The 25381-nt window shown below is 47.8% G+C and overlaps 1 protein-coding gene across 1 annotated transcript in view; it reads left to right on the top strand.

Annotated features, from left to right (window-relative positions):
• ZFAND4 (zinc finger AN1-type containing 4) overlaps positions 1–25179 on the top strand; it is a 33429-nt gene extending 8250 nt beyond the window's left edge. Inside the window, exons 4-9 of the mRNA XM_060240969.1 lie at positions 4148–4334; positions 5317–5464; positions 6636–7799; positions 12887–12938; positions 19000–19117; positions 24285–25179. Of these exons, the coding sequence (XP_060096952.1) occupies positions 4148–4334; positions 5317–5464; positions 6636–7799; positions 12887–12938; positions 19000–19117; positions 24285–24420 (1805 nt within the window). The 3' untranslated portion in view covers positions 24421–25179. The remainder of the gene's footprint in view (positions 1–4147; positions 4335–5316; positions 5465–6635; positions 7800–12886; positions 12939–18999; positions 19118–24284) is intronic.
• Positions 25180–25381: the final 202 nt, after the last annotated feature.

The raw sequence follows: 25381 nt of genomic DNA, 5'->3' as shown, positions 1-25381 counted from the left end.
ACTCTTAGGAGAAATCGTTTGTGGATTTGGAGTAGGAAGACATCCATATGCTGATGACACCCAGATCTGTATTTCTTGGTCTCTGTTGCCCCATCATGCCATAGAACGGGTACCTGACTGTTGAGGTTAAATGTTTCAAGGTGAACAAATGGAATCCTGACAAGATGGAGGTTTCACTGGTAGGGGAAACTGCAGTCTGAAGGGACTTGATGATTCCCACTTTTGAAGGAGTGCATTGTTCTCTAATTCTGTAATTCTTGTCTTGCAAGGGCAGCCAGGAAGGAGCTAGAAAACATTCTTAGGAGTAAGAGCGTGTGTCTCTGGTGAACAGGCAGGGTAACATTAATCCTTGCTGTGGTATTCCCCATGACTTTCTATGGGTGTGGACTTGCAGAGTCCACAAGTCCACAATGTGGCAGTCATTTAAGCGCCTCAGGGGTATACCAGATCCAGCATTACTAGTGGAGAAGCACATTAACGCAGCTGTGGAAAAAGGCATTTTGTGTGTGTCATCGAGCTTGGAAAGTGGCTGACCTGGCCACTCGAATCATACCATGGTTGCCTTGAGACTAGATGCTGTAACGAACTCTGCGTGGATCTGCCCTTAAAAACAACTCCGAAACTCCAGCTGGTGCAGAACACTACAGCCGGGTCACTGCAAGGCACCAGGTGGAACGGGCACGTCACACCCACTCTGCAGGCAGCTGTGACAGCTTCACTCATCTGAGCAAAGCTTTCCAAAGGCGCCTACCTGCAGATGAGTCACATTGCTAGCTGCCTGTTCACGTGCCTTCTCTGTGGCCCCCGCCCTGTGCAGAGCCCTGCTTGAGGAGGTCAGAACCGCTTCCACAGTAGTGTTCAATAAGGTGTCTTAAAAATGGAGATTAGACCCACAGTCCAGACCGGAACAGCTGAGGAAGGCAACAGTTCTGGAATCCATTGCAGTGATTATTGCAAGCATCACCTGCTGTTAAGAAGAAGATATTGGATTTATATCCTGCTCTATGCTCTGAATCTCAGAGTCTCATAGCAGTTACAATCTCTTTTTCCTTCCCCTCCCACAACAGACACCCTGTGAGGTGGGTTGGGCTGAGAGAGCTCTCCCAGAAGCTGCCCTTTCAAGGACAACTCCTGCCAGAGCTATGGCTGACCCAAGGCCATTCCAGCAGCTGCAAGTGGAGGAGTGGGGAATCAAACCCAGTTCTCCCAGATAAGAGAGCTATGGCTGACCAAAGGCCATTCCAGCAGCTGCAAGTGGAGGAGTGGGGAATCAAACCCGGTTCTCCCAGATAAGAGAGCTCTGGCTGACCCAAGGCCATGCCAGCAGGTGCAAGTGGAGGAGTGGGGAATCAAACCCGGTTCTCCCAGATAAGAGAGCTCTGGCTGACCCAAGGCCATGCCAGCAGGTGCAAGTGGAGGAGTGGGGAATCAAACCCGGTTCGCCCAGATAAGAGAGCTCTGGCTGACCCAAGGCCATGCCAGCAGGTGCAAGTGGAGGAGTGGGGAATCAAACCCGGTTCTCCCAGATAAGAGTCCGCACACTTAACCACTACACCAAACTGGCTGTCCCTTGGCTTCTCCCTTGTAATCCACTTTCTGTATCATTCATAGGACACTTTGCTTCAGGCAGCTTGTTTGTGTTCTTCTCTCATTCTGTAATTCTAGTCCCTCAAGGGCAGCGAGGAAGGAGCTAGAAAAGATTCTTAAGAGTAAGAGCGTGTGTCTCTGGTGTGTCTCTGGGAAGGGGAACGTTAATTCTTTCTGTGGTATTCCCCATGACTGTGTATGAGGTGGTGTGTAAAAGCTGGGCAGTGGAGCACACTGACAGGAAGAAAGCTGATTCCTTTGAAATGTGGAGTTGAAAGGGAGTTTTAGGGATGCTGTGGACCACCAAAAAGACAAATCAATGGGTCCTAGATCATAAGAATATGAAAAGCCATGTTGGATCAGACCAATGGCCCATCCAGTCCAACTCTCTGTGTCACGCAGTGGCCAAAAACCCAGGCGCCATCAGAAGGTCCATCAGTGGGGCCAAGACACTAGAAGCCCTCCCACTGTTGCCCCCCCCCCCCTCAAGCACCAAGAATACACCAACAGAGCATCACTGCCCCAGACAGAGAGTTCCAACAATACCCAGTGGCTAACAGCCACTGATGGACCTCTGCTCCATATTCTCATCTAATCCCCTCTTGAAGCTGGCTATGCTGGCAGCCGTCACCACTCCCTGTGGCAGTGAATTCCACAGGAGGTGGTGAAATGAAGCCTGAACTTTCCCTAGAAGAGAAAATGATTAAACTGAAGCTGTTGTACTTTGGTCACAACACGGGAAGGCAGTGATGCGGTTTCAAGGCCCTCTCTAGCAGCCTCCGCTGTGCTGGCCTTGGAAGCGTCCCGAGGGGACCTCTTTGCAGAGATCTCACGGACGAAGGACATCAAGGGCCAGAATTGGCGTTAGTGACCATTTTTTCTTTTGAGGGAAGGATTTCTAGTTATCTCTGCAGAGGTCCCCCGTGTGTACCAATGTGTGCTGCAACTTTGCAAATCATGATAAATCAGTTAGCTGTTATTCAAAATGATTCTGATGCATCAAAGGATGTGATTCTCTCTTAATTTGCCCACCAAAGCGGAAACACTATTTTTAGTTTAGTTTAGTTTATTTATGATTTATATCCCACCCTTCCCACCAAGGTGGCTCAGGGCGGCTCACAGCACATAAGATCTAACATTAAAATATTAAATTAAGCATTTTACAGAGTTAAAATTAAGCATTTTACACAGTTAAAAATATTAAAACATAGCAGAAATCTAATAGAACTACGCTCAACTTCCTATGCCAGTTAGTTATAGGCCAGCCGTAAGAGGGTTGTCTTACAGGCCCTGCGGAACTTAGCAAGGTCCCACAGGGCCCTCACCTCTTCCGGCAGCTGGTTCCACCAGGAAGGGGCTATTACAGAGAAAGCCCTATCCCTAGTAGATTTCAGGCGGGCTTCTTTTGGCCCGGGGACAACGAGAAGATTTTGGGTTCCCGATCTCAGTACTCTCTGGGGAACATGTGGGGAGAGACGGTCCCTCAGGTAGGCAGGTCCTAGGCCATACAGGCCCGGCCCAACAAGGCCTATACCAGGGGTGTCAAACTCATTTGTTATGAGGGCCGGATCCGACATAAATGAGACCTTGTTGGGCCAGGCCATGTCGGGTTGGGCCATGTGTGTACCTATTTAGGTAGCAGAGATAGAAACTTTATAAAGAACACAGACAAACACAAATATATATTTTTTTAAAAATTAAAACATGCTTAAAACATTAGCACTCATTGGTCTTAAAGATGTTTTCTTTGTGTCTTTGTATCAGGGGCCTGATAGGAGCCCTCCGGGGACTGATTCGGCCCCCAAACTGCATGTTTGACACCCCTGCACTATATGATGGTCTCCATAAAATGGGTGTCTTTCAGCACAACATTTAGGCAAAGGCTGCCTGTCCGTCTGTCCCACTTTCATAAGAACATAAGAGAAGCCATGTTGGATCAGGCCAATGGCCTATCCAGTCCAACACTCTGTGTCACACAGTGGCAAAAATTTTTATATATACACACACACTGTGGCTAATAGCCACTGATGGACCTCTGCTCCATATTTTTATCTTAACCCCTCTTGAAGGTGGCTATGCTTGTGGCCGCCACCACCTCCTGTGGCAGTGAATTCCACATGTTAATCACCCTTTGGGTGAAGAAGTACTTCCTTTTATCCGTTTTAACCTGTCTGCTCAGCAATTTCATCGAATGCCCACGAGTTCTTGTATTGTGAGAAAGGGAGAAAAGTACTTCTTTCTCTACTTTCTCCATCCCATGCATAATCTTGTAAACCTCTATCATGTCACCCCGCAGTCGACGTTTCTCCAAGCTAAAGAGTCCCAAGCGTTTCAACCTTTCTTCATAGGGAAAGTGTTCCAGCCCTTTAATCATTCTAGTTGCCCTTTTCTGGACTTTCTCCAATGCTATAATATCCTTTTTGAGGTGCGGCGACCAGAACTGCACACAGTACTCCAAATGAGACCGCACCATCGATTTATACAGGGGCATTATGTATATACTTTCGTGGTTGAGACCTTTAAACCAGAGACTGTTTCTCACCGTTTCGCTTCTTTGTAGTTCCTGTGGAAGACCCAGTGAGGGAAATGACAGACTACATGGATCCCAGTCACGACGAGGTCTGGGAGAAGGGTCCATGCAATAAACAGATCGCCTTCTTGATATTGCGGGAAGGAGACCAGGTGAATTTCTTCCGTGTTATAGACAGGGGAGATGGAACGATAACTCCATTATCCGAATCGTTAAGGTATCTCGTCCTTTATTTCTTTCTCGTGGTGACTTTTAGATATTACGTGGAAATGTAGAGCTGGAAGGGATCCCGAGGGTCACCTAGTGCAGCCCCCTGCACAGTGCAGAAGATCCACAGCTTCCCCTCTTCCCCCCGCCTCCAGCAACCCCTGAGCTGTGTTCTCATTCAGAGGATACTGGTTACTATAAGATTTTTTTCCCCCCAAATCGGAAAATGACTAGAATGCTACAGTGCCACAAGGGAATTGGCTCGAGCCCTTTGTAGTTAAACGGACTTGTGTTTTGCTTTTCACATTCTTCTGAGAGAACAATCCCATGTGCCAGTGTTTTTTGATACTAGCTGCTCTGCCCCACTGGCTCCCTTATGCTAAGTTTTCTCTGGAACCTTTGACGAAACTTTAACAAACGCTCGTGGGAAGTGCTGTCTGAACTCAGTATTAAAACGTTTTGATTGCTCGTGCAACCTCTTTGTTCCATACCTCTTAATAGCTTGTAATCAGGGGTGGAATTCTAGCAGGAGCTCCTTTACATTTTAGGCCACACACCCCTGATGTAGCCAATCCTCCAAGAGCTTACTAAAAAGAATCATAGAGTTGGAAGGGCCCTCCAGGGTCATCTAGTCCAACCCCTGCACAATGCCTTGTAAGCTCTTTGAGGATTATCAAAGATTTCAGGTTTTCACAGCTGGTAACATCATTAGGGTTTGTAGAATCTTTCGGGATCAAGTGCCGTGTTCTACTGGAGAAAGTTTTCCTTCCAGACGTTTCGTTCTCCGCTGCGGAGAACACCCTCAGTGGCGTTGCAGCCGGAGCAGGCGCTCAGACCTTCTTGGCTCAGACCTTGTTGGAGGATTGGTTACATCTGGGGTGTGTGGCCTAATACGAAAAGGAGCTCCTGCAAGAATCCTACCCCTACTTGCAATACCAGTGATGTCTTCTTAAACCTCTAATGTGAGAACGATTGCCCTTTCTTCTTCCTAGTGGTGGTTCAATTTATAACTTGCACCCCGACGACGACGACGATGCGGAGGCTTCTCCCTCTGGCCAGCAGATTATTGAGAACTCTATTACCATGAATAAAATGAAGCTGCTCAGGGCCAAGATGGAGAGCCTGAATCTCAGCAAAAAGGTGAAGCCGCTGCCCTCTTCCCCCCTTCCGAGCCACTTGTGCCTTCGCCTTCCGGCTCCTTCTAGAGAGCGGGCTGCCCGCCTTTCTCGCTTGGCCCTCCGTTTTCCTCACTGCTCCGTTAAAGGGAGTGATTGCCTTGTGGGCTGGAGAAAGTCGGAGACCCATAAGAGAAGGTAAATGGCGAGCAGAAATCCTGATCGCTCCGTCATATCGCTCTCGTTTTATTGCATCTCTCGGCCGTATTCTGGGTCACGGTTAGGATCAGTGTTTCCTCTAAACTGCAGAGTCTTGTGAAAAAAAAAATTCTACTTCATGAGCTACTGGCATCCAAGTTGTGAGTTACTGGCAATAAACTTGTGAGCGCCTGCGTAAATTAGTGTGCTCTGGGGTCATCCTTTCCTGAACGAAGACAAAAATCTGAGCTGGAGGCTAAAAATCTGGGAGCTAGCTAGCCCTAACTCAACTTAGGGGGAACACTGGTTAGGATAGAACGGGGCTCTGTAATGTGGTGCCTGTGGGTGCCTTGAAGCCCCCCGAATGTTTTCAGAAAAGGGGGGGGGGGGCAGGCAGGTCTTTTGCCCAGCTAGGCCTGTGATTGGCTAATGGAGACTTGATTGGCTGTGCAGATTTTTAAAAAAAAAACTGTCGCTGTGACACCAGCTGCTCTCACAGCATAAGGATGTCACTCTGTGACTGATGGTTGGCTGCAACCACCATTTTGGGGCTGGCTCTGCCTTCAGCAGCCGCCATTTTGGGGCTGTGTCCATTGCACTGTGTCAGAGTTCCAAAGGTGCCTATGGGCTCAACAAGGTTGGGGACCCCGGAATAGAATTTGCTTGCTGACATTAGAATCCGAAGTACTGCAGCATAATGTTGGCTGACCTTTATAACCCAGGGTTTTAACTTCAGGCGTCATTAGAGAGGGCGTCCAAGTTAGGCTTGTGGGTGGGGATGGCATCGTTGGGTAATTGAATGCTGGCGTTAATGGACAGTGGGGTTTAAGACCGCCTCTTTCCTCCCAGTCGCTGTGCTGCTGAGATAAAGAGTAGTTGGTCAACTCAAGAAACCTAGCGTTTCTTCGTAGCCATTTTGGAATTGATGACCGTGAAGTTCTGTAAAGGGCACTGTCATCCACATGACAATAACCACGCCTCTGTTTCCATTCCCTCAGCCTAAGAAGCTCGTCAAAGTGTTTCCCCACCCCCCAGCAGCTCCTCGTCCGGCCAGCGGATCCGTTGCGGCTGCTCGTCATCGTTTTTTCCAGGCCCTCCCTCAGATCGGGCAGCCATGCTTACCGCCTCCGGGCAATTCATTTCCCTCCGAATTGCCTCCAAAAGCACTTAACGTTTTGGGCACGGCTGGCAGGAGGGTGCCCGCCATCGCCAGTGACTTCTTTAAGGGAAACGAGAAATGGGAGGCCCTTTCCCAGCCTCAGCCGGTCGGCACCCTGAGGCCGACGCCGAAAGCTTCACATGTGGAAAAAGAAGCTGCTAAATTTCCTACAGACAGCACGGGGTCGGTCCGAGCGCCGCTGCCAAGTTCTGAAAAAAGCACTGAAAACAGACGAACAGAGAGTGGGAGAGGTCATGGGATTTGCCTCAGTCTTAGCCACGCGGATTCACACGCCGCAGAAGAAAAGCCAGATTCGATGCCAAACAAAGATGCCGCGGCATCAACGGAATCAAGCGCTGCTGAGCCGTGCAAGGAACTATTTGCAGGAAAGGTGAACCCAGGGCTGATGGGGACGTCTGCTGGGGATGAAGACGGGAACACTGCAGAACTTCCCGGCAAGCCCAATACAGAACTTTTGACCACTGGCCCAGCAGAGGCTTGTATCCCGAACTTTCATGAATTAAGTTCTCAGAAGAACACTTGCCTGTCACCTCTTCAGTGCTCAGCCCAAGCGACCCGTTGCAGTCCTCCAAAACCTCCACTCCCGTCCCGGTCCTTTGAAGCTGGGAACTTCCGGTCCGCTGCTCCTCCGATTGTGTTACGGTCGCTGGAGGTGCACGGTCTAGCAGACGCCTCTTACGCCAGGAGTCCCAGGTACCACGGCATCCGAATAGACTCGCCCGGGAAAAGACCTGAGATCCATTCGAAAACAGAGGCCGGAGAGGTGGCGATCAAAGCATCCAAAGAACCCGTCATTTCCGTGAACAATGCAGGGTTTCTGGCTTCACTGACCCGAAGCGCAAACAGGGACGGCTTGCCGAATTCCTGCGGCGCGAGTCGGTTTCGGACTTCTGGTATCGCGCTAACGACTAACTTCCAGCATTTTCAGGATGAGAGTTTCAGAATGGCCACTCCTCACAATGACATGCCTGGATATTTTTTAGTAAGTACCAACCCTTCTTGAACCGCCTGGGAAGTTTGGTCTGTCTTTCTCCCTTCCTGTGAGGTCCGTTAGTTTGTGCCTCCCCCCGAGTTTGACCAAATCAATAGAATTAATACCGTCAGCAGAATAAATGTAGGTAAACATTGGAGTAGTCAGCAAACTGATCCCAGATTATGCAGCAGTTATTAAATACAAATATTTTACACTTCATATGAATAAGTTTTATGTTGTAAAGCAGGGGTCCTCAAACTTTTTAAATAGGGGGCCAGTTCACTGTCCCTCAGACTGTTGGAGGGCCGGACTGCCGTTACTGTACAAGGCCGCGGGCCGTCAGTTCTCCGTCTTCTGCATCTCTCTCCCTTCCCCACACCACACACCCCGGCCTGGGAACTCACCTCACCTCGGTATCACCTCACACTCTGTCTCCGCCGCCTCAGCCCAGTGCCGGAAGTGTGCGTTGCTAACGCGAGTTTAGGTCGAACGTCACTTCTGGTCTGATTTTGCCATAACCCGGCGGGCCGCATCTGGCCCGCGAGCCGTAGTTTGAGGACCCCTGTTGTAAAGAATGCCAGGTTGCAATAGGTAAACAAAGGTTTCACCCTTCCATAGATATTTAAAATATTAATAGCATTTATTTCCTTTTTTAAAAAATGCTCCTGCACTCTCCACAATATGTCCAAGGCGGCTAACAACGTGAAATAATGCTATTAAAAATCAAACAAGTAATGACTAAAATAACTTAGTAAATGAAAACAGCCATAAAACCCATCATCTGTATTTTTAAAACAGCAACCAGCAGTGTGAAATCAGCATTAAAACAAAAGCGTGAGCAGAGAGAAAATAGTAACGTAAATATATTTCTGCGCTATTGAACCAAAGATTACTTCAGCAGTGGCAAAATTTGTTTCAGTCTTTTTATCCCTTGCAACCAAAAAAATGAAGAATACAATTCCTTGCCCCCTCCCTTCCCTCTGCTGCACAGGATTTGTAAATCAGTGAACTTCTAAGAGAATAAAAGGGAAGGTAGATGCATTTCAACAGGCAGGGGCATTCCACAGGCGTGGTGCCACAACTGAGAAGATCCTGTCTCTAGACAAAACTGGTCAAGGGCATCCCGAGTAAGTGCTTGAGATAAAGAACTTCACCGGTGAACCGGGCAGCGTTGGAAGAGGTGGGTTCTTTCAGGTATCCTGGGCCGAAACTATGTAGGGTCTTGAAATTAAACTGCCAGAACTTTGAATAGTTTCAAGTAATGGAGAAGCAGTCAGTGCAGATCTTTCAGCACAGGGGAGACGTGCTCCCCCTGGGCCACCGTGGACAGTGGGCTGGCAACTGCAGTTCGAACTACTTGACGCTTCAGGCCAGTCCTCAAGGCAGTCCTGGATGTGATCAGAGAATATAGATCGACATGGACTGGTCGGTTGTCCAAGGACATGCCACAGCCAGTGGATCATCCAAAGCCAACTGGTGTCAAGCATCGATATTTCGAAATAATCAAGCTTTTGTTTTAAATCAAAGACTTGTTTTATTGAAACGCCACAACTTGCTCCAAGGACGGATACCTTGGAAGTAATACTTGCCACAGTATTGCATAGTATCTTATAGGCTACTTCAAAAGACAGGGTTACAGATAACTTCAAAAGAATAACACAAAGATGCAAATTGAGTTGAAGGTTGAAAGGCTACTCGCTATTATCTCTCTGATGACTAAGGAACGGGAACGTCTCTGTTTCTCACACATTCCCTGCTAGCTGATAAGACATGGCTGTGTGAATCTGGGGGAGAGGCACTTTACACTGTGAATACAAGGTTACCGTACACATCCCGGAAGCAGAGAGATTTATTATGCGTTCACAGGAGGGGAAAGAGAGGTGAGGGGGGGGCGGGGAGAGAAGAAAGGTATGGATAAACCAGCACTTAGAAATAGCATGCTTGACAACTGGAGGTACTACATGTTACAGAGGAAACCTGAGTTGCCAGCTGTAGGCTGGATTCCAGCAGTATCCCAAGATACGTCCCACTGTGCCTGAGTGGAAGAGCCTCTGCTTTGCACACCCAAGGTTCAATCCCTGGCATCTCCAGTTCAAAGGACCAGGCAGCAGGTGACGTGAAAGGCCTCTGCCTGAGACCCTGGAAAGCAGCTCCCAGCCTGAGTAGACAACACTGACCTTTGGTGAAACAGTAGTCTTATTCAGTACAAGACAGCTTTGTGTGTGTGAAAGCAAACTCCCTTCCTTCAAAGAGAGCACAACCCTCGCCAGGACAGACAGACTCCCCATTCCTCTGTTGGTTTGTTGCTGATCCGCTGTGTCTTAGTCCTGTCCAGGGGTGGCTCAACTGTGGTTCGGGAGCCACATGTGGTTGTTTCACACATAGTGCACAGATCTCAAAGCCCCCAGCACTCCCGATGGCCAGCTGGGAGAAGGCATTTGTCTCTTTAAATCACTTCTCCAAGCCAAGTCCGCCAGCAGCTTGGAGAATGCATTTAAAGTTAAAAGTGCTCCCATCTTCCTTCCTTCCTTCCTTCCTTCCTTCCTTCCTTCCTTCCTTCCTTCCTTCCTTCCTTCCTTCCTTCCTTCCTTCCTTCCTTCCTTCCTTCCTTCCTTCCTTCCTTCCTTCCTTCCTTCCTTCCTTCCTTCCTTCCTTCCTTCCCCCCCTCCCTCCCTCCTTCCTTCCTTCCTTCCTTCCTTCCTTCCTTCCTTCCTTCCTTCCTTCCTTCCTTCCTTCCTTCCTTCCTTCCTTCCTTCCTTCCTTCCTTCCTTCCTTCCTTCCTTCCTTCCTCCTTCCCTCCCTCCCTCCCTCAAATATCTGACACTCATGTCTTGCGGCTCTCAAACATCTGATGTTTCTTACGTTAAGCAAATTTGGCCACCCCTGGTTTTGTCTGCACTGGATTTCAGTTCACTGACCCTCCTTTACCCCATGACATTTGCCGAGGACTTCCACAGTCCCACCTGACTCAGCTCTGAAGGAAAAGCAGACCTGGATGGCTTAGTTCGTTTTTACCTCGCCTTTCCTCCGAGGAGTTCAGGGTGGTGTACGCGGTCCTTCTTTCCCTGTTTGGCCTCACAACAACCCTGTGAGGCAGACTTAGGCTCATCCCCATCTGTCCTGTTACCTTCTCCAACGCATCTGTTCAGGACCTCCCCCATCCCACCGGAGAAAGCAGGCCTATTTCCATCTGCATGTTTGTGGCATTTCACACCAAGCAGTCTCTTGCCTATGATAAGAAGAAGATGATATTGGATTTATATCCCACCCTGTACTCTGAATCTCAGAGTGGCCACAATCTCCTGTACCTTTCCTGCCCCTCCCAACAGACACCCTGTGAGCTAAGTGGGGCTGAGAGAGCTCTCCCAGAAGCTGCCCTTTCAAGGACAACTCCTATGAAAGCTATGACTGTCCCAAGGCTATTTGAGCAGCTGCAAGTGGAGGAGTAGGGGACCTGATGGGCCCCTTCTAGAGCCCAGAGCGTAAATGCTATGGGGCTGAGCTGCTCTCCCGCTGCATCTTCTGTAAGCACCCAGCCAAGTTGGAGTGGAAACACCAGGCTCCTCCTCCCAGCACAGGTAGCTGCTTCAGAAGACCACAGTTAGTGGTACGGAAAGCCACAGGGGGCCAAACCGGGGCACACTTTCTGATCACACTCCTGGCCAAGGCTGTTTCGACTCCAAGCCTAAGTGCTGTTGGAATTCAGTGGAATGTTGATTGCTTAACTTGGTTGCGTAGTCATTCTTGATCATTTTTTAGCTAACCAATTGGCCAACTGTTTGGAACACCTCTTTGTTCATGCTTTGAATATTTTTGTTGTTGTTTTAACTTAAAAAGGTAAAGGTCGTCCCCTGTGCAAGCACCAGTCATTTCCGACTCTGGGCTGACATCGCATCATGACATTTTCACGGCAGACTTTTTATGGGGTGGTTTGCCATTGCCAGTCCCCAGTCATCTACGCTTCCCCCCCAGCAAGCTGGGGACTCATTTGACTGACCTTGGAAGGATGGAAGGCTGAGTCAACCTCGAGCCGGCTACCTGAACCCAGCTTCCGCCGGGATCGAACTCGGGTCGTGAGCAGAGGGCTTCGACTGTAGTACTGCAGCTTTACCTCTCTGCACCGCAGGGCTCCTGTAACTTAGGATGTCCCTTGAACACTAAAGTGATCAATGAAGCTTAGCTTGCACATTTGACATAATGGTGATTCTGAAGCTGGAACTGCCCCCCTCCCCGGCTCCCCATTCCCTCAGACTTTTAGCAAAAGGAAGAGGGAACTATATAAAAGAAAGTGCAATTTAATTTCAGCCTTATAATAGTAATATATTTTTAATATATTTTATTTATATCCCGCCCTCCCCGCCGGAGCAGGCTCAGGGCAGCTCACCACATATATGAAATTACAATTTGCAATATAAAAACATCATTTCTATACAATATATAATTTAGTAAATAAAACCATTCTAATTAAAATCATCAAATTACAATTAAAATTAGCATTTGCAGTGCTGTATTCTAGATATTCTCCTCAGTGGTTTTTGATGGCCGGATATAGTAGACTAAATCCACATTAGGTGGCCATTTGGAAAAGGGTATTCTTGCAGGCCCTACAGAATTGATCAAGACCCCGCAGGGCCCGCACTTCATCCGGTAGTTGGTTCCACCAGTGTGGAGTTACGGTCGAAAAGGCCCTTTCACGTGTACTCTTCAGTTTGGCCACCTTCGGCCCAGGGATTGTCAACCAATTCTTTCCACCTGATCTCAGCACTCTCTGGGGCACATATGGGGAGAGACGGTCCCTAAGGTAGGCAGGTCCTCGACCATATAGGGCTTTAAAGGTAGTGACCAGCACTTTGTAACGAATCCGGTATACCACTGAAAACAAGACTGAACTCAGCATTGGCCTGAGCATGCCGCTGCTTTGATGCAGACCGCGTTGAGCCAGCTGCAGGTTCTGTTAGCGTGCAGTTGTTCCCAGAAGCTCTTTGCCATGTCAGATTTCCAACAGAAGTCAAATAATTAACCGGCTTGGAGAAAATTCTCCAAACAAAAAGGAAAGAACTTCTCTTACCTAAGATTTGTTATTTATTTATTTTTAGTCTCCTGGGCTTGGACTGAATGGAAATATTATGACTGCAGGGAAAAGAATAGGTGAGTAACACAATCAGAATTCTTACGGTGCAGTGACAATTTCCTGTCTAATCCAAGTAGGGGGCCCGGAGAAACGTGTTCTGTAAATGGCGCCTTTGTCAAATCGGAGCGAGTGGTGTCTTAGAAGCGATTTTGTTCGAGAGTCCGTTTGTTTTCTGGATTTGGTCTGATGTGTAATGACACATCAAAGACATGAGATCAGTGCTTGCACCCAAGGAGAAGGCAACGATGTCGAATCTCATTCTTGGGGCAAGTTTGTGATAACTGTATAGAAGGTAGATACAGGCGGGCAGGCCATTTTTTATATGGAGGTAGATTTGCTGTTGTTTTGGAAGAGCGACTAATAGCACATTGCTGGAGACCAGAATTATAAAATTGTATTGCAGCATCAAAAATATGGATAAAGAGGAAACCATGGATATCCTGCCTTTCAATTTACAAAGCAACAAAATGCAATTTTAAAAATGTTAAATTTGGTTCCCAATTTTCAAATTGTCCACAATACAATTAAAACAATTGTTAAAGATTGTTTTACAGATCTGTTTTACAGATACAGGCGGGCAGGCCAACAAAGTTTTATTCAGAATGTCAGCTTTCGTGCGCTAGAAGCACACTTCATCAGACCGTAGTCTGGTAGTGTGATGAAGTGTGCTTCTAGCGCACGAAAGCTGACATTCTGAATAAAACTTTGTTGGTCTTAAAGAGGCAACTGGACTTCTTGCTTTGTAAGGAAGGTGTCATTTGACTCAGAGGAGTTAAACCAGCGTTTCCGTATTTCCTCAGACGTGTTGGTCAGTGGACCAGAAGAGCCAGAGTATAGACGTTCAAGGTAATATTGACTGAGCTGGGTCAAGTTAATTACTGTTACAACACTTGTGCTGTGGCACTGGCTGGGTGACCTGGGGCCAGTCAGGCTCTCTCAGGCTGGCTGGCTTTGCAGGGTTCTTTTGAGGATAGAATGGAGAAAGGGGAGGCTGCTGGAAGCCCCTCGGGTAAAAGAGCAAGGGAGAAATTAATTATTTGAAAGCCTAAAAAGCTAAAAGTAGTCCCCTGTGCAAGCTTCAGCTGTTTCCGACACTGGGGTGACGTCACAGCACGATGTTTTCGTGGCAGGCTTTTTACAGCATGGTTTGCCATTGCCTTCCCCAGTCATCTACACCAGGGGTGGCCAACAGTAGCTCTCCAGATGTTTTTTGTCTACAACTCCCATCAGCCCCAGCCAGCATGCTGGCTGGGGCTGATGGGAGTTGTAGGCAAAAAACATCTGGAGAGCTACCGTTGGCCACCTACACTTTCCCCCCAGCAAGCTGGGTCCTCATTTTACCAATCTCAGAAGGAAGGAAGGCTGACTCAACCTTGAGCTGGCTACTTGAACCCAGCCTGCTCCGGGATTGCACTCAGGTTATGAGCAGAGAGCTTGGACTGCAGGACTGCAGCTTTACCTTTCTGCGCCACAGGGCTCTATGTTAAACCAGTTTCATGTCATTTACTAGACATGTAGTGTATACTCAGTTTTCCTTGATATTTCTCCTAAAAATAACTGCGTAAGTTAATTTTCCTCACCTATGACAGGACATGATCTCTTGCCATGATCTCTTGCCCATTACAGTAAGAATTTTAATGCAGGTTTTAATAATATGTATAGTTATTGCACTAACAGTTGCATCTCATACCTTTAGGTCCCAAATTTCATTCTTCCTAATTCTTAGTCCTAGTTTTTGTTTTAAAAAGCAAAAAATCTTAACCTAAAAATACTGAAGTCATAATGTGGACTGTGGAATTTCAAGTTTAATTTCATCAAGAGATAAATTGCCTCCTTTATCAATTTTTTTCCTGTGCATCAATGTTGGTCACAAAGCAAGAAATCTCCTAACTCAGAGGATCATCAAGAGACACACCAATTCCTTTTTTATATGGAGGTGGATTTGCTGTTGTTTTGGAAGAGCGACTAATAGCACATTGCTGGAGACCAGAATTATAAAATTGTATTGCAGCATCAAAAATATGGATAAAGAGGAAACCATGGATATCCTGCCTTTCAATTTACAAAGCAACAAAATGCAATTTTAAAAATGTTAAATTTGGTTCCCAATTTTCAAATTGTCCACAATACAATTAAAACAATTGTTAAAGATATGAATGTTTCCTGCACTAGAGTAAAATGCCATCAGGGGCTTGTGGGATTCATAGAAATAGAAAAAGCACATTAATTTATGGTTGTCTAGACGGTGATGTGGGAAAACACTGGAAAATTTTGGTTTGGAAAGTTTTCCAGTGCCTGAAACTGCATTTGATTGGATTTGGCATTTTAAATTACTTGAAATTTTGTTTACTGACTGTATCTCATGTTAATTTTATGCTTCAGAAATAGCAAATACTTGAACTGAAATATTTGATTAGGAAAAATAATAATAGTTTACTAAAATACTTATACCCCGTTGTTCCTCATGGTTCAAAGCAGCTTGCAATAAAAGTTTTTTAAAATTCCATCCTAAACCAGGACCAGAACCAATGGGTTGAAATCAAAAGAGTTTCCAGCTCAACATTAGAAAGAACTTCCTGACCGTTAGAGCGGTTCCTCAGTGGAACAGGCTTCCTCGGGAGGTGGTTGGCTCTCCTTGCTTGGAGGTTTTTAAACAGAGGCTAGATGGCCATCTGACAGCAATGCAGATCCTGTGAATTTAGTGGGAGGTGTTTGTGAGTTTCCTGCATTGTGCAGGGGGTTGGACTAGATGACCCTGGAGGTCCCTTCCAACTCTATGATTCTAAACCAGGATATAATCGCAAACCTGTCTCCCTTAAAAGATAGCCTGCCATTCAAAGCGCCAGTATCCAATCTTCTGTCTAAAAATCATGGCTGTGAGGGCGATCTGGCTGCGGCATCTGTCACCCCATTGGTCACCAGGGTTAATTCGGCTGATGTGACTGGCTAGGCGAATGTCCCCTCCCTCCCTGCTCCGTGTGTGTCCCTCTCAAGGCTGCACACTCAGCGGAAAGAGGACAACCATCCCAGATAGGGGAAGTGTCCCGTTCTTTGCTCAGTACACAGTACCTAGGGGGCAGTCACCTGACAAACATGACCTGCAACTTTGAAACAGCCAGGCTTTCCAGATGACGTATCGGCAGTGGCATTCTGGCCTACCTGATAACGCTGTGTTTGTTTGTGTATTTATTACATTGGATTTATATCTCGCCCATTCTACGAAGACTCAAGGTGGCTAAAAGAAAGGCGACATTAGTAAACAATACTAACACATTAAAACAGGCAAATAGGATCACAATGGTGCTGCTTCATCTATTCTAGGCAGGATCACATAGTATCTTCCTTCCTCTGAAGCCATCAGATCCTTGGCAGTTGAGGGTAAAATGGCAGAAGGGAGAATTTCCACGGCTTGTGGCTCCTTTGCCAAAGGGATAGAATTTGACATGTGAGGTGTTTGACTTCTAAATTGATTTACTTGCTATTGTAAAAGTTGGGGGGGGGTTGTTGGTTATTTTCTTCCTAAGTTACAGTTTACATTGAAGAAAATAAGGTCAAAAATGAGAAAATACAAAAAATTCCATAGATAGAATATAACCTGACTGGTCTTTGCAGGTGAAACGGAATGGTTTCGTAATAGAAGTGAACATCAGGTTGGGCTGTCTTCCATATTGTAGATAGATAGGAAAGGAAAAGGAAAGGTCCCCTGTGCAAGCACCAGTCGTTTCTGACTCTGGGGTGACGTTGCTTTCACAATGTTTTCGCGGCAGACTTTTTACGGGGTGGTTTGCTATTGCCTTCCCCAGTCATCTACATTTTCCCTACAGCAAGCTGGGGACTCATTTGACCAACCTCGAAAGATGCAAGGCTGAGTCAACCTGGAGCCGGCTACCTGAAAACCCAGCTTCCACCGGGGATCGAACTCAGGTCGTGAGCAGAGTTTAGGACTGCAGTACTGCAGCTTTAACACTCTGCGCCACGGGGCTCTGTGTAGATAGATAACATTCTGTTAATGTAACTAGTTTCACAGTTTGCCAGACTTTTGAAAAATTTTGTTTCTTGAAGATTTTTAGCTACATGCTGGGGGTTTTCTGCTGGAAGTTTTGCAGTTTTGGCCATATCAGCAATTATAGCCTATCTTAATTTAGAAATTGGCTGTACATGGTGATTAGTGTATTGGTTTCTTGTACTCGTGATATTACTCTTCGGCTAACGTACTGAATAAAGAAATGGAACTGAAATTTAGAATTTACCTTCTGTAAGAGTCCCAACAACACTGTTTAAGGGTTTTTAGGAACTACCGTATTTTTCGCACCATACGACGCACTTCCCCCCCCCCAAAAAAAAAAGTGGGGGGGAAAGTGTGTGCGTCTTATGGAGCGAAGGTACCATACGTACCTTCCTCGGGGGGTGGAGGTGTGGGTGTGATCCGCTGCCTCCATCCCGGCGCTTCCCCGCGCCTGCCTGCCTGGCTCCAGCTCTGACGCTTACAGCAAGCGCCGGGATCGCTCCCTCCGCCCTCCGATCCCAGCGCTTGCTTTAAGCCTCAGCGCTGAAGCCATGCAAACAGGCAGGGAGAAAGCACGCCGCCCCCTCCACAGCCGGCACTTGCGAAGCGCTGGGTTTGCGGAGTGGGGGGGGGGTGCTTCCTCTGTGCCTGTCTGCCTGGCTTCAGCTGCTGCTTATAGCAAGGGCTGAGATCGGAGGCAGCCAAGCCTCCGATCCCAGCGCTTGCTATAAGCAGCAGCTGAAGCCAGGCACAGAGGAAGCACCCCCCCCCTCTGCAAACCCAGTGCTTCGCAAGTGCTGGCTGTGGAGGGGGCGGCGTGCTTTCTCCCTGCCTGTTTGCATGGCTTCAGCGCTGATGCCATACCACACCATACCAAACCTTTAATGGCATAATAGATTCAGATAAAAATACACAGAATATAAAAATTTAAACATTGGAGACAAAATCAAGATAAAACCGAGCTTACAGATGCATTCAAACATGGTCAGAATTAAATTTAAGGATGTCAGCCAGAAATTTTGCCACAGCCTCACTAACCACCCCCTCAGTATCACTCAATAAATAATAACAGGGTGGCAGAATAGGCAAATATGGGGAAAAAGAAAGCTTGCCAAATAAATCTTTACGGAGGTTATGGCATAAAGAACAATCAAGCAATATATGCTGGATTGAGTCAGGGGTATTCGCTCCACAGGAGCAAAGTCTGTCGGCTAAAGGGACTCGCTGATATCTCCCTTGTAAAACTTTGGAGGGAAACGCGTTTAGTCTAGCCAACATAAATGCCCTGCGATGACTTGGAGTGGTTAGGTCTGATAGATAATTGGGCATTTTGCCACAAAAAGCATAAAGACCTAAGGAAGCTGGAGAGCAAATATAAGGGTCAGTTGGCCGTAATTTCGTATCCTCCGATTCCCATAGTCTCAGTTTAATACATCTGAAGATATATGACTCATCAGCGGTAGAAAAATCATCTACAATCATCTGATGCTTAAAGCAAGTGCTGGGATCGGAGGGAGCTATCCTGGCGCTTGCTGTAAGCGTCAGAGCTGGAGCCAGGCAGGCAGGCGTGGGGAAGTGCCGGGAAGCGCTGGGTTTGCGGAGCGCTGGGTTTGCGGAGGGGGCGGGTGCTTCCTCTGTGCCTGCGTGCCTGGCTGGGAGACAAGCGGCGAGATCGCTCCCTCCGCCCCCACCGCAAACCCAGCACTTCGCAGGGAGCAATCTCGCTCTTGACTCCCAGCCAGGCACGCAGGCGCGGGGGAAGCACACCAGCGCCTGCGTGCCTGGCTGGGAGATAAGCGGCGAGATCGCTCCCTGCGAAGTGCTGGGTTTGCGGTGGGGGCGGAGGGAGCGATCTCGCCCTTGTCTGCCAGCCAGGCACCTGCGTCTTATGGTCCGGAGCGTCCAATGCACCGAAACATACGGTAATATTCTATCAGTATGTTCTATTTAAAATCAATTTAGTTTCCTACTGAGAAAGTAGACTCCCTACACCCCCCCCCCCGCACACCTCCCCCTCTGCTGTCCTTGCACCGTTTCTCTGATTCTGTTCTCGATTTGCTTTTTGCAAGCAGGTGATGTGGCCCACCTCCCCCCTGTGAACAACAGTTCAGCTCAGGCGAAAAAGAAACTCGCCAAGCACTGCTGCTTCTGTGGGAAGAAGACGGGATTAGCAACCAGCTTTGAATGTAGGTATGTTGAGATCATATATTGAATTGGCATTCCATCACAGATCTGTTCAAAGCAATGAGGAGGGATTCCTCAGCAGTGACGTCGCGGGAGGAGGAAGCTAAGTAACGTCCCTGGCTCCAGTAGGGGAGGGAATTGGCACTGGATCCATCAGCAGCAGAGAACGGGGGCGTCAAACTCATTTGTTATGAGGGCTGAATCTGACATAAATGAGACCTTGTCATAAATGAGGCCATGTCAGGCTGGGCCGGGCCGTGTGTGTACCTACTGTCAAGTCAGCAGATTCAATAACGAGTCCTTGTTGATAACAAAGTAGCTAGTTTATTGATATCATGGTTCTCGACTACGAGGAGATTGAAAGACTAAAGATCATACAGTAGAATGCAATCATATAACGTACACTTCAAAGGGATTCTTGCGGGAGGGGTACTATGCAGGGCACATTCACACATTGATGTTACAATTTCTTTCTCAGGCCTGCTTTGGCCTTGAGCGTCTCTTGGCTCCAACCTCCCCCGATGCCCAGCCTGAAAAGGCCCGATAATCTCTTTCACATATTCCCATTTCAAAGCACAACTACATAACAAAGGAAAGGAGGGGGGTGAGGAGAGTTCAAGCTAGCACCATTGGCATACAGTATGGCTTTACCCAGGATGCTTCTCTCCTGAACCAAAGATTGAGTGCAGGCTTGACCAGAGTTAAAACAGACTTGACACCTACTTATGATTAGGACATAGACAAACACAAAGATTTAAAAAAAACAAAAAACAAAAACGTAAATCATCCTTAAAACATTAGCACTCAGACTTAAGGATGCTTTATTTCTCCCAGGGCCCCAGAGAACTCCAACTCTTTCCTTCCTTCCCCAGGAGATCAGGAGGGGGAGGAGCCTCAGCCAGTAGAAGGAAGAGAGGCTTGGCTCAGTAGCTCTGCTGTGCCTGGCAAAGCAAGCTCTCCCTCTTCCCCTTCCTCTCCAAAGGAGGAGCCTCAGCCAATTGAAAAAACAGGTTTTGCTCTGTAGCGCCTGTGCCGTTGAGCAAGCCTGACTGGCAAAGCAAGGCGCGATGCAGAAGGAAAAGAGAGAGGGAGAAGGAAGCCAAGGGCAGCCAGCCAAAGGCAGCTGGAGAGCCAGTTTGGTGTAGTGGTTAAGTGTGCGGACTCTTATCTGGGAGAACCAGGTTTGATTCCCCACTCCTCCACTTGCACCTGCTAGCATGGCCTTGGGTCAGCCATAGCTCTGGCAGAGGTTGTCCTTGAAAGGGCAGCTGCTGTGAGAGCCCTCTCCATCCCCACCCACCTCACAGGGTGTCTGTTGTGGAGGAGGAAGGTAAAGGAGATTGTGAGCCGCTCTGAGACTCTTCGGAGTGGAGGGCGGGATATAAATCCAATATCATCTTCTTCTTCAGTTGCTTGGGGGCTGGTTAGAGCTCTCCAGGGGCCTCATTTGACCCCCGGGCCACATGTTTGACACCCCTGGCATAGAGTCTAGGAAACGGCTCTTGTAAAGTTTGCTGCATTTCCGTTTCAAAGACTTGGAACCCAGGATCGGATTTTTCCTTGTTCGCCCTTTTCCCAGATCTGAATACCGAATGCAAAGTTAGGATCAGAAGTGAAATTGGAGCTCCAGGGAGCCACCTTTTAATCCAAGAAGTAGGACCTGTGTGTTCACCAATGATTAACATTTGTCTTACGGGTGCCCTACGTAAAGCACAGCGGAGGTGAACCTAGCAGGGGTGGCAGAAACTGAAATGATTGGAATAACAGCTACTTCATGAGAGTATTTTTAATTTCTTGTTTAGAGACAAAATTTACAGTAACAATAACACATTAAACCCTAGAGCTGAGTTTCTGGGTAGAATCATAGAGTTGGAAAGGGATCCCCAGAGTCATCTAGTCCAGGGGTGGCCAACGGTAGCTCTCCAGATGTTTTTTGCCTACAACTCCCATCAGCCCCAGCCATTGGCCATGCTGGCTGGGGCTGACGGGAGTTGTAGGCAAAAAACATCTGGAGAGCTACCGTTGGCCACCCCTGGTCTAATCCAACCCCCTGCACAATGCAGGAATTTCACAGTCGAGTCTGACTCTTTGCGACCCCCTGGACAAAGTCACGCCAGGCCCTCCTGTCTTCCACCATCCTCCAAAGTCTGCTCAGATTTGTGTTTGTTACATCAGTAACAGTTACATCAGTAACAAACACCTTCACAGGATCCGCATTGCTGTCAGATAGCCGTCTAGCCTCCCTTTAAAAACCTCCCGGGAAGGAGAGCCCACCATTTCCCAAGGAAGCCCGTAGAAGCTTTTGGTTGTCAAAGTTTCCTTTGTCAGTTATGAGGTATTTGACGAGGGGAACTGACTCGTGAGAGTTGATACCTTGAAAATCTTGTTGGTCTCTGATGTGCTCCGGGACTCAAATCCAGCTGTTCTGCAGACTAAAATCTGCTGCACACTAACATGGCTACTGTCTAAGACTATATCAGACCCTGGAGTACCTTCTGAGAGTTGCTCCATATGTGTTAAGATAATGTGCCAAATTAAATCCAGTTCACTATCATCCTTATTTCTACGCTGTGCATCTCTTCTGACTTTTCCGTGGGGCATTTGGCAACTGGAAGATTTACAGTCTGATTATAAGGACTTTTTGGACAGTTTGGTGCCTTTGTCATACCCGGAATATTGTTTCCTGAACTGCTTAATGAGAATTCTGCAGCTTGTGATTCTTGCTCGTTTATATGTATTTCATCTTTAAAGATGCCATTGTGCTTTTGTAGAATGTTGTGTGCCTGGCTCTTGCTGCCAGCTGTCGGGAAATAATGTAGAAAGTCTATGAATGCTTATGGAATATTTGGAATACTTGAATTAGTGCTTTATTCCCCAGTGATTTTTTTTACTTGCATTTACACTGGGAGAATCCTTTAGCTCAGGGGTGTCGAATTCATTCGTTACGAGGGCCGGATCCAACATAAATGTGACCTTCTCGGGACGGACCGTGAGCGTCATCAAATGTAATGCCAGGGAGCGTAGGTATAAACTTTATAAAGGACGCAGACAAACACAATTGAAGATTTTAAAAACTTAAAATAAAACATGCTTAAAACGTTAGCACTCGTTGGTCTTAAAGGTGCCTTCTTTGTATCTCTCCTGTGTGGTCCAGGGAACGGGGCAAAGGCAGCACTGGCTCTTTCCTTCCTTCTCCAGGGGACTGGGGGGGGGAGCCTCAGCCAATAAAAGGAAAAGAGGCTTGGCTCAGTAGCTCTGCTATGCAATTGAGAGAGTCTGGCAAAGCAAGCTCTACCTCCCCTGCTTCCTCCCCAAGGGAGGAGCCTCAGCCAACGCAGAACTTTGCTCTGTAGCTCCTGTGCGATTGAGTAAGCCTGGCAAAGCAAACTGTGATGCAGAAGGAAGCAAGATACAGGGAGAAGGAATCAGATGACAGCCAGTTGCTCGGGGGCCTGATAGGAGCTTTCCGGGGGCCTGATTTCAACCCCGGGCCACATGTTGGACACCCCTGCTTTAGAGGATTGGTATCAGCGGCATCCTGGTCCTCCCTTACTGCTGACGGTGCCAGGGGGCAGCTTCCCAGCACTTGTGCTTTCCTACTTTATCCCCCCCTCCCCCTGCTGTTTGCCATCCACGTGAAACTCTCCGGGAAGGGCTGTCTAGAGTCTAGTCCGACTCTTTGCGACCCCCTGGACAAAGTCACGCCAGGCCCTCCTGTCTTCCACCATCCTCTGAAGTCTGCTCAGATTTGTGTTTGTTACATCAGTAACAAACCCCTCCCCCTAAATTGACAGGATCCGCATTGCTGTCAGATAGCCGTCTAGCCTCCCTTTAAAAACCTCCAGGGAAGGAGAGCCCACCATTTCCCAAGGAAGCCCGTAGAAGCTTTTGGTTGTCAAAGTTTCCTTTGTCAGTTATGAGGTATTTGACGAGGGGAACTGTCGCCAGAGATGTCAGCAGGTGCTCTGAGAGAGCATCTCTTGGCCGACTTCCTTGGCAGTCTTTTTTACAGGGTGGTTTGCCATTGTCATCGACTCTTTCCCCCCAGCAAGCTCAGAACTCACTTTACTGACCTCAGGAGGATGAAAGGCTGAGTCAACCTTGAGCCAGCTACCTGAACCCAGCTTCCACCAGGATCGAGCTCAGGTCATGAGCAGAGCGCGGACTGCAGTACCACAGCTGACCACTCTGCGCCACGGGGCTTCAGAGGGCATCTGGAGGGGTTAATGGGCTGGAGGAGGACCAGTGACCTCAGTTTCGATAGAACCGAGCAGGCCAGTCAGGGATTGAGGAGAGAGCCTGATGGAACTTCCCCTGTGAGACCATCTTTGCAGCTTGGAGAAGTTACTGCTACAGCTGAAGGCACAGGGGCAAAGAGAGTCAGTTTGGTGTAGTGGTTAAGTATGCGGACTCTTATCTGGGAGAACTGGATTTGATTCCCCACTCCTCCACTCGCACCTGCTGGAATGGCCTTGGGTCAGCCATAGCTCTCGCAAAGTTGTCCTTGAAAGGGCAGCTTCTGGGAGAGCTCTCTCAACCCCACCCACCTCACAGGGTGTCTGTTGTGGGGAGAGATGATATAGGAGATCGTGAGCCACTCTGAGATTCGGAGTGGAGGGTGGGATATAAATCCAATATCATCATCGTCTTCTCTCTTTCACTGCTTTTGCATGAGGGCTTGTTTTGAGCGGAGAGCCCTTTTGCCCCTGGCGCTTCTCTTCATTTTCGCACAAGCTGTTGCAGAGCTGTGAGTTGGCGTGCCCCTTTCTTGCAGCAAGCAAGATCCTCTGACAAGCGGTTTCTGGGAAAGGGGTGCACCAACTCCGTGGCAGCTTGTACGAAAATGGAGAGGAGCGTCAGGGGCAAAAGGGCTCTCCCCCTGGAACAAGCCCTACTGCGGAATCGGTCTTTGTCTTTAGGTAGACCAGGTAAACTTGAGGAAACCTGCTAGTGTGGAAGGACTGTACGTCTCATCCTGGGCTAGCTGATGGTTAAACTTGGTGTCCGTCTCTGGCTCCTTTTTCCTGAGATAGCACGGTCTTTGCATGGGGAGGAGAAGAGATCCCAAAATGAGGAGGACAGCCTAGCTGCCAAGGCATTGTCTCTGATCTGCCCCAGGCCCCCAGGTGTTCTGGGGGGGAAGATGCCTAACCCCTCCCTTTTCTGCCTTCAGATGCGGAAATAACTTCTGTGCAACTCACCGCTATGCAGAGACTCACTCCTGTACTTACGACTACAAGAACGCAGGGCGGCGGTACTTGCAGGAGTCAAATCCGGTGGTCAGCGCTCCCAAACTTCCTAAAATCTAAGCCTGGTGTCGTGGCACGTATCCAGAATCCTGTGGCGCGGAGAGAAGCGGCAGCGGCCTGGGCCTCTTTCCTTGGGGTGTGCTTTCAATATAAGAGTTGCCAAGTAACGCCCCCCCCCCCCAGGCTATGGGCGATTGAAGAAGTACGCAGACCTACGACTGTCGCTGGCATCTTTAATCTCGAGCGAATTGAAAGTTTGAAATGTAGTTTTTAAAAATGCACATTCTGATTTAACCGTGTTACGTATGTCTTGTCTTAAGCATTTTTATATTTGGAGAAGCTCTTTCACTAGACAAGTCTTTTAAAAGATGCACTTTACTGGAAGTTTTAATATATATTTTGTATCCAGACTTGAGGAGGGTCTGTACAGAGGACATCAGGTCCTCCGTGTTCTACCATGCTTTTTTGTCCACCGTGTGGTATCTTAAATTATTTCAGCAAGAAGTTCTTTCTGTTGAATCTGACTTTCAGGGCTAAGGGAGTCTTTTGTGTTTGCTGCATTGGGTTCCTCACACCTTGGCAGCCCCATATGGTGTGTCCATTCTGGAAAGATCATATCCTACAATTTCTTACGCAGACAAATTTTTTTTTTTAGCAAACAAACTCCCCTTGATGCCATTAAATAGAAGATGCAACTTATTTTCTCTTTCCGAAGCCTGTTTTGAAAGGCTTTACAGTCTGGTTTGTTAGAAGTGTTGACTGCTGTTATGAGAGAAACAAAAAATCAAATAAATATCACATTTTCACGCCTTTTTAAAAGAAGCAGCTGGCCGATACTGTGTCACAGGTCACTGGCAAAGAAGGGGCAGGTTTTCGACCAGGGGTGGGGAACTTTTTTTCTGCCGAGGGCCATATGGATATTTATAACATCATTCGTGGGCCGTTAAAAATGATCAACTTAAAAAACAGTGCTCCGCCAAGGGAGAGTGATTCAGGCCAGCAGAATTAATGCAAATAATTG

This window comes from Heteronotia binoei, chromosome 6 (genome assembly GCF_032191835.1).
Source record: "Heteronotia binoei isolate CCM8104 ecotype False Entrance Well chromosome 6, APGP_CSIRO_Hbin_v1, whole genome shotgun sequence".
Lineage (NCBI taxonomy): Eukaryota > Metazoa > Chordata > Lepidosauria > Squamata > Gekkonidae > Heteronotia > Heteronotia binoei.
The sequence above is the reverse complement of the archived record's forward strand: the minus strand, read 5'-3'. Positions and strand labels throughout refer to the sequence as shown.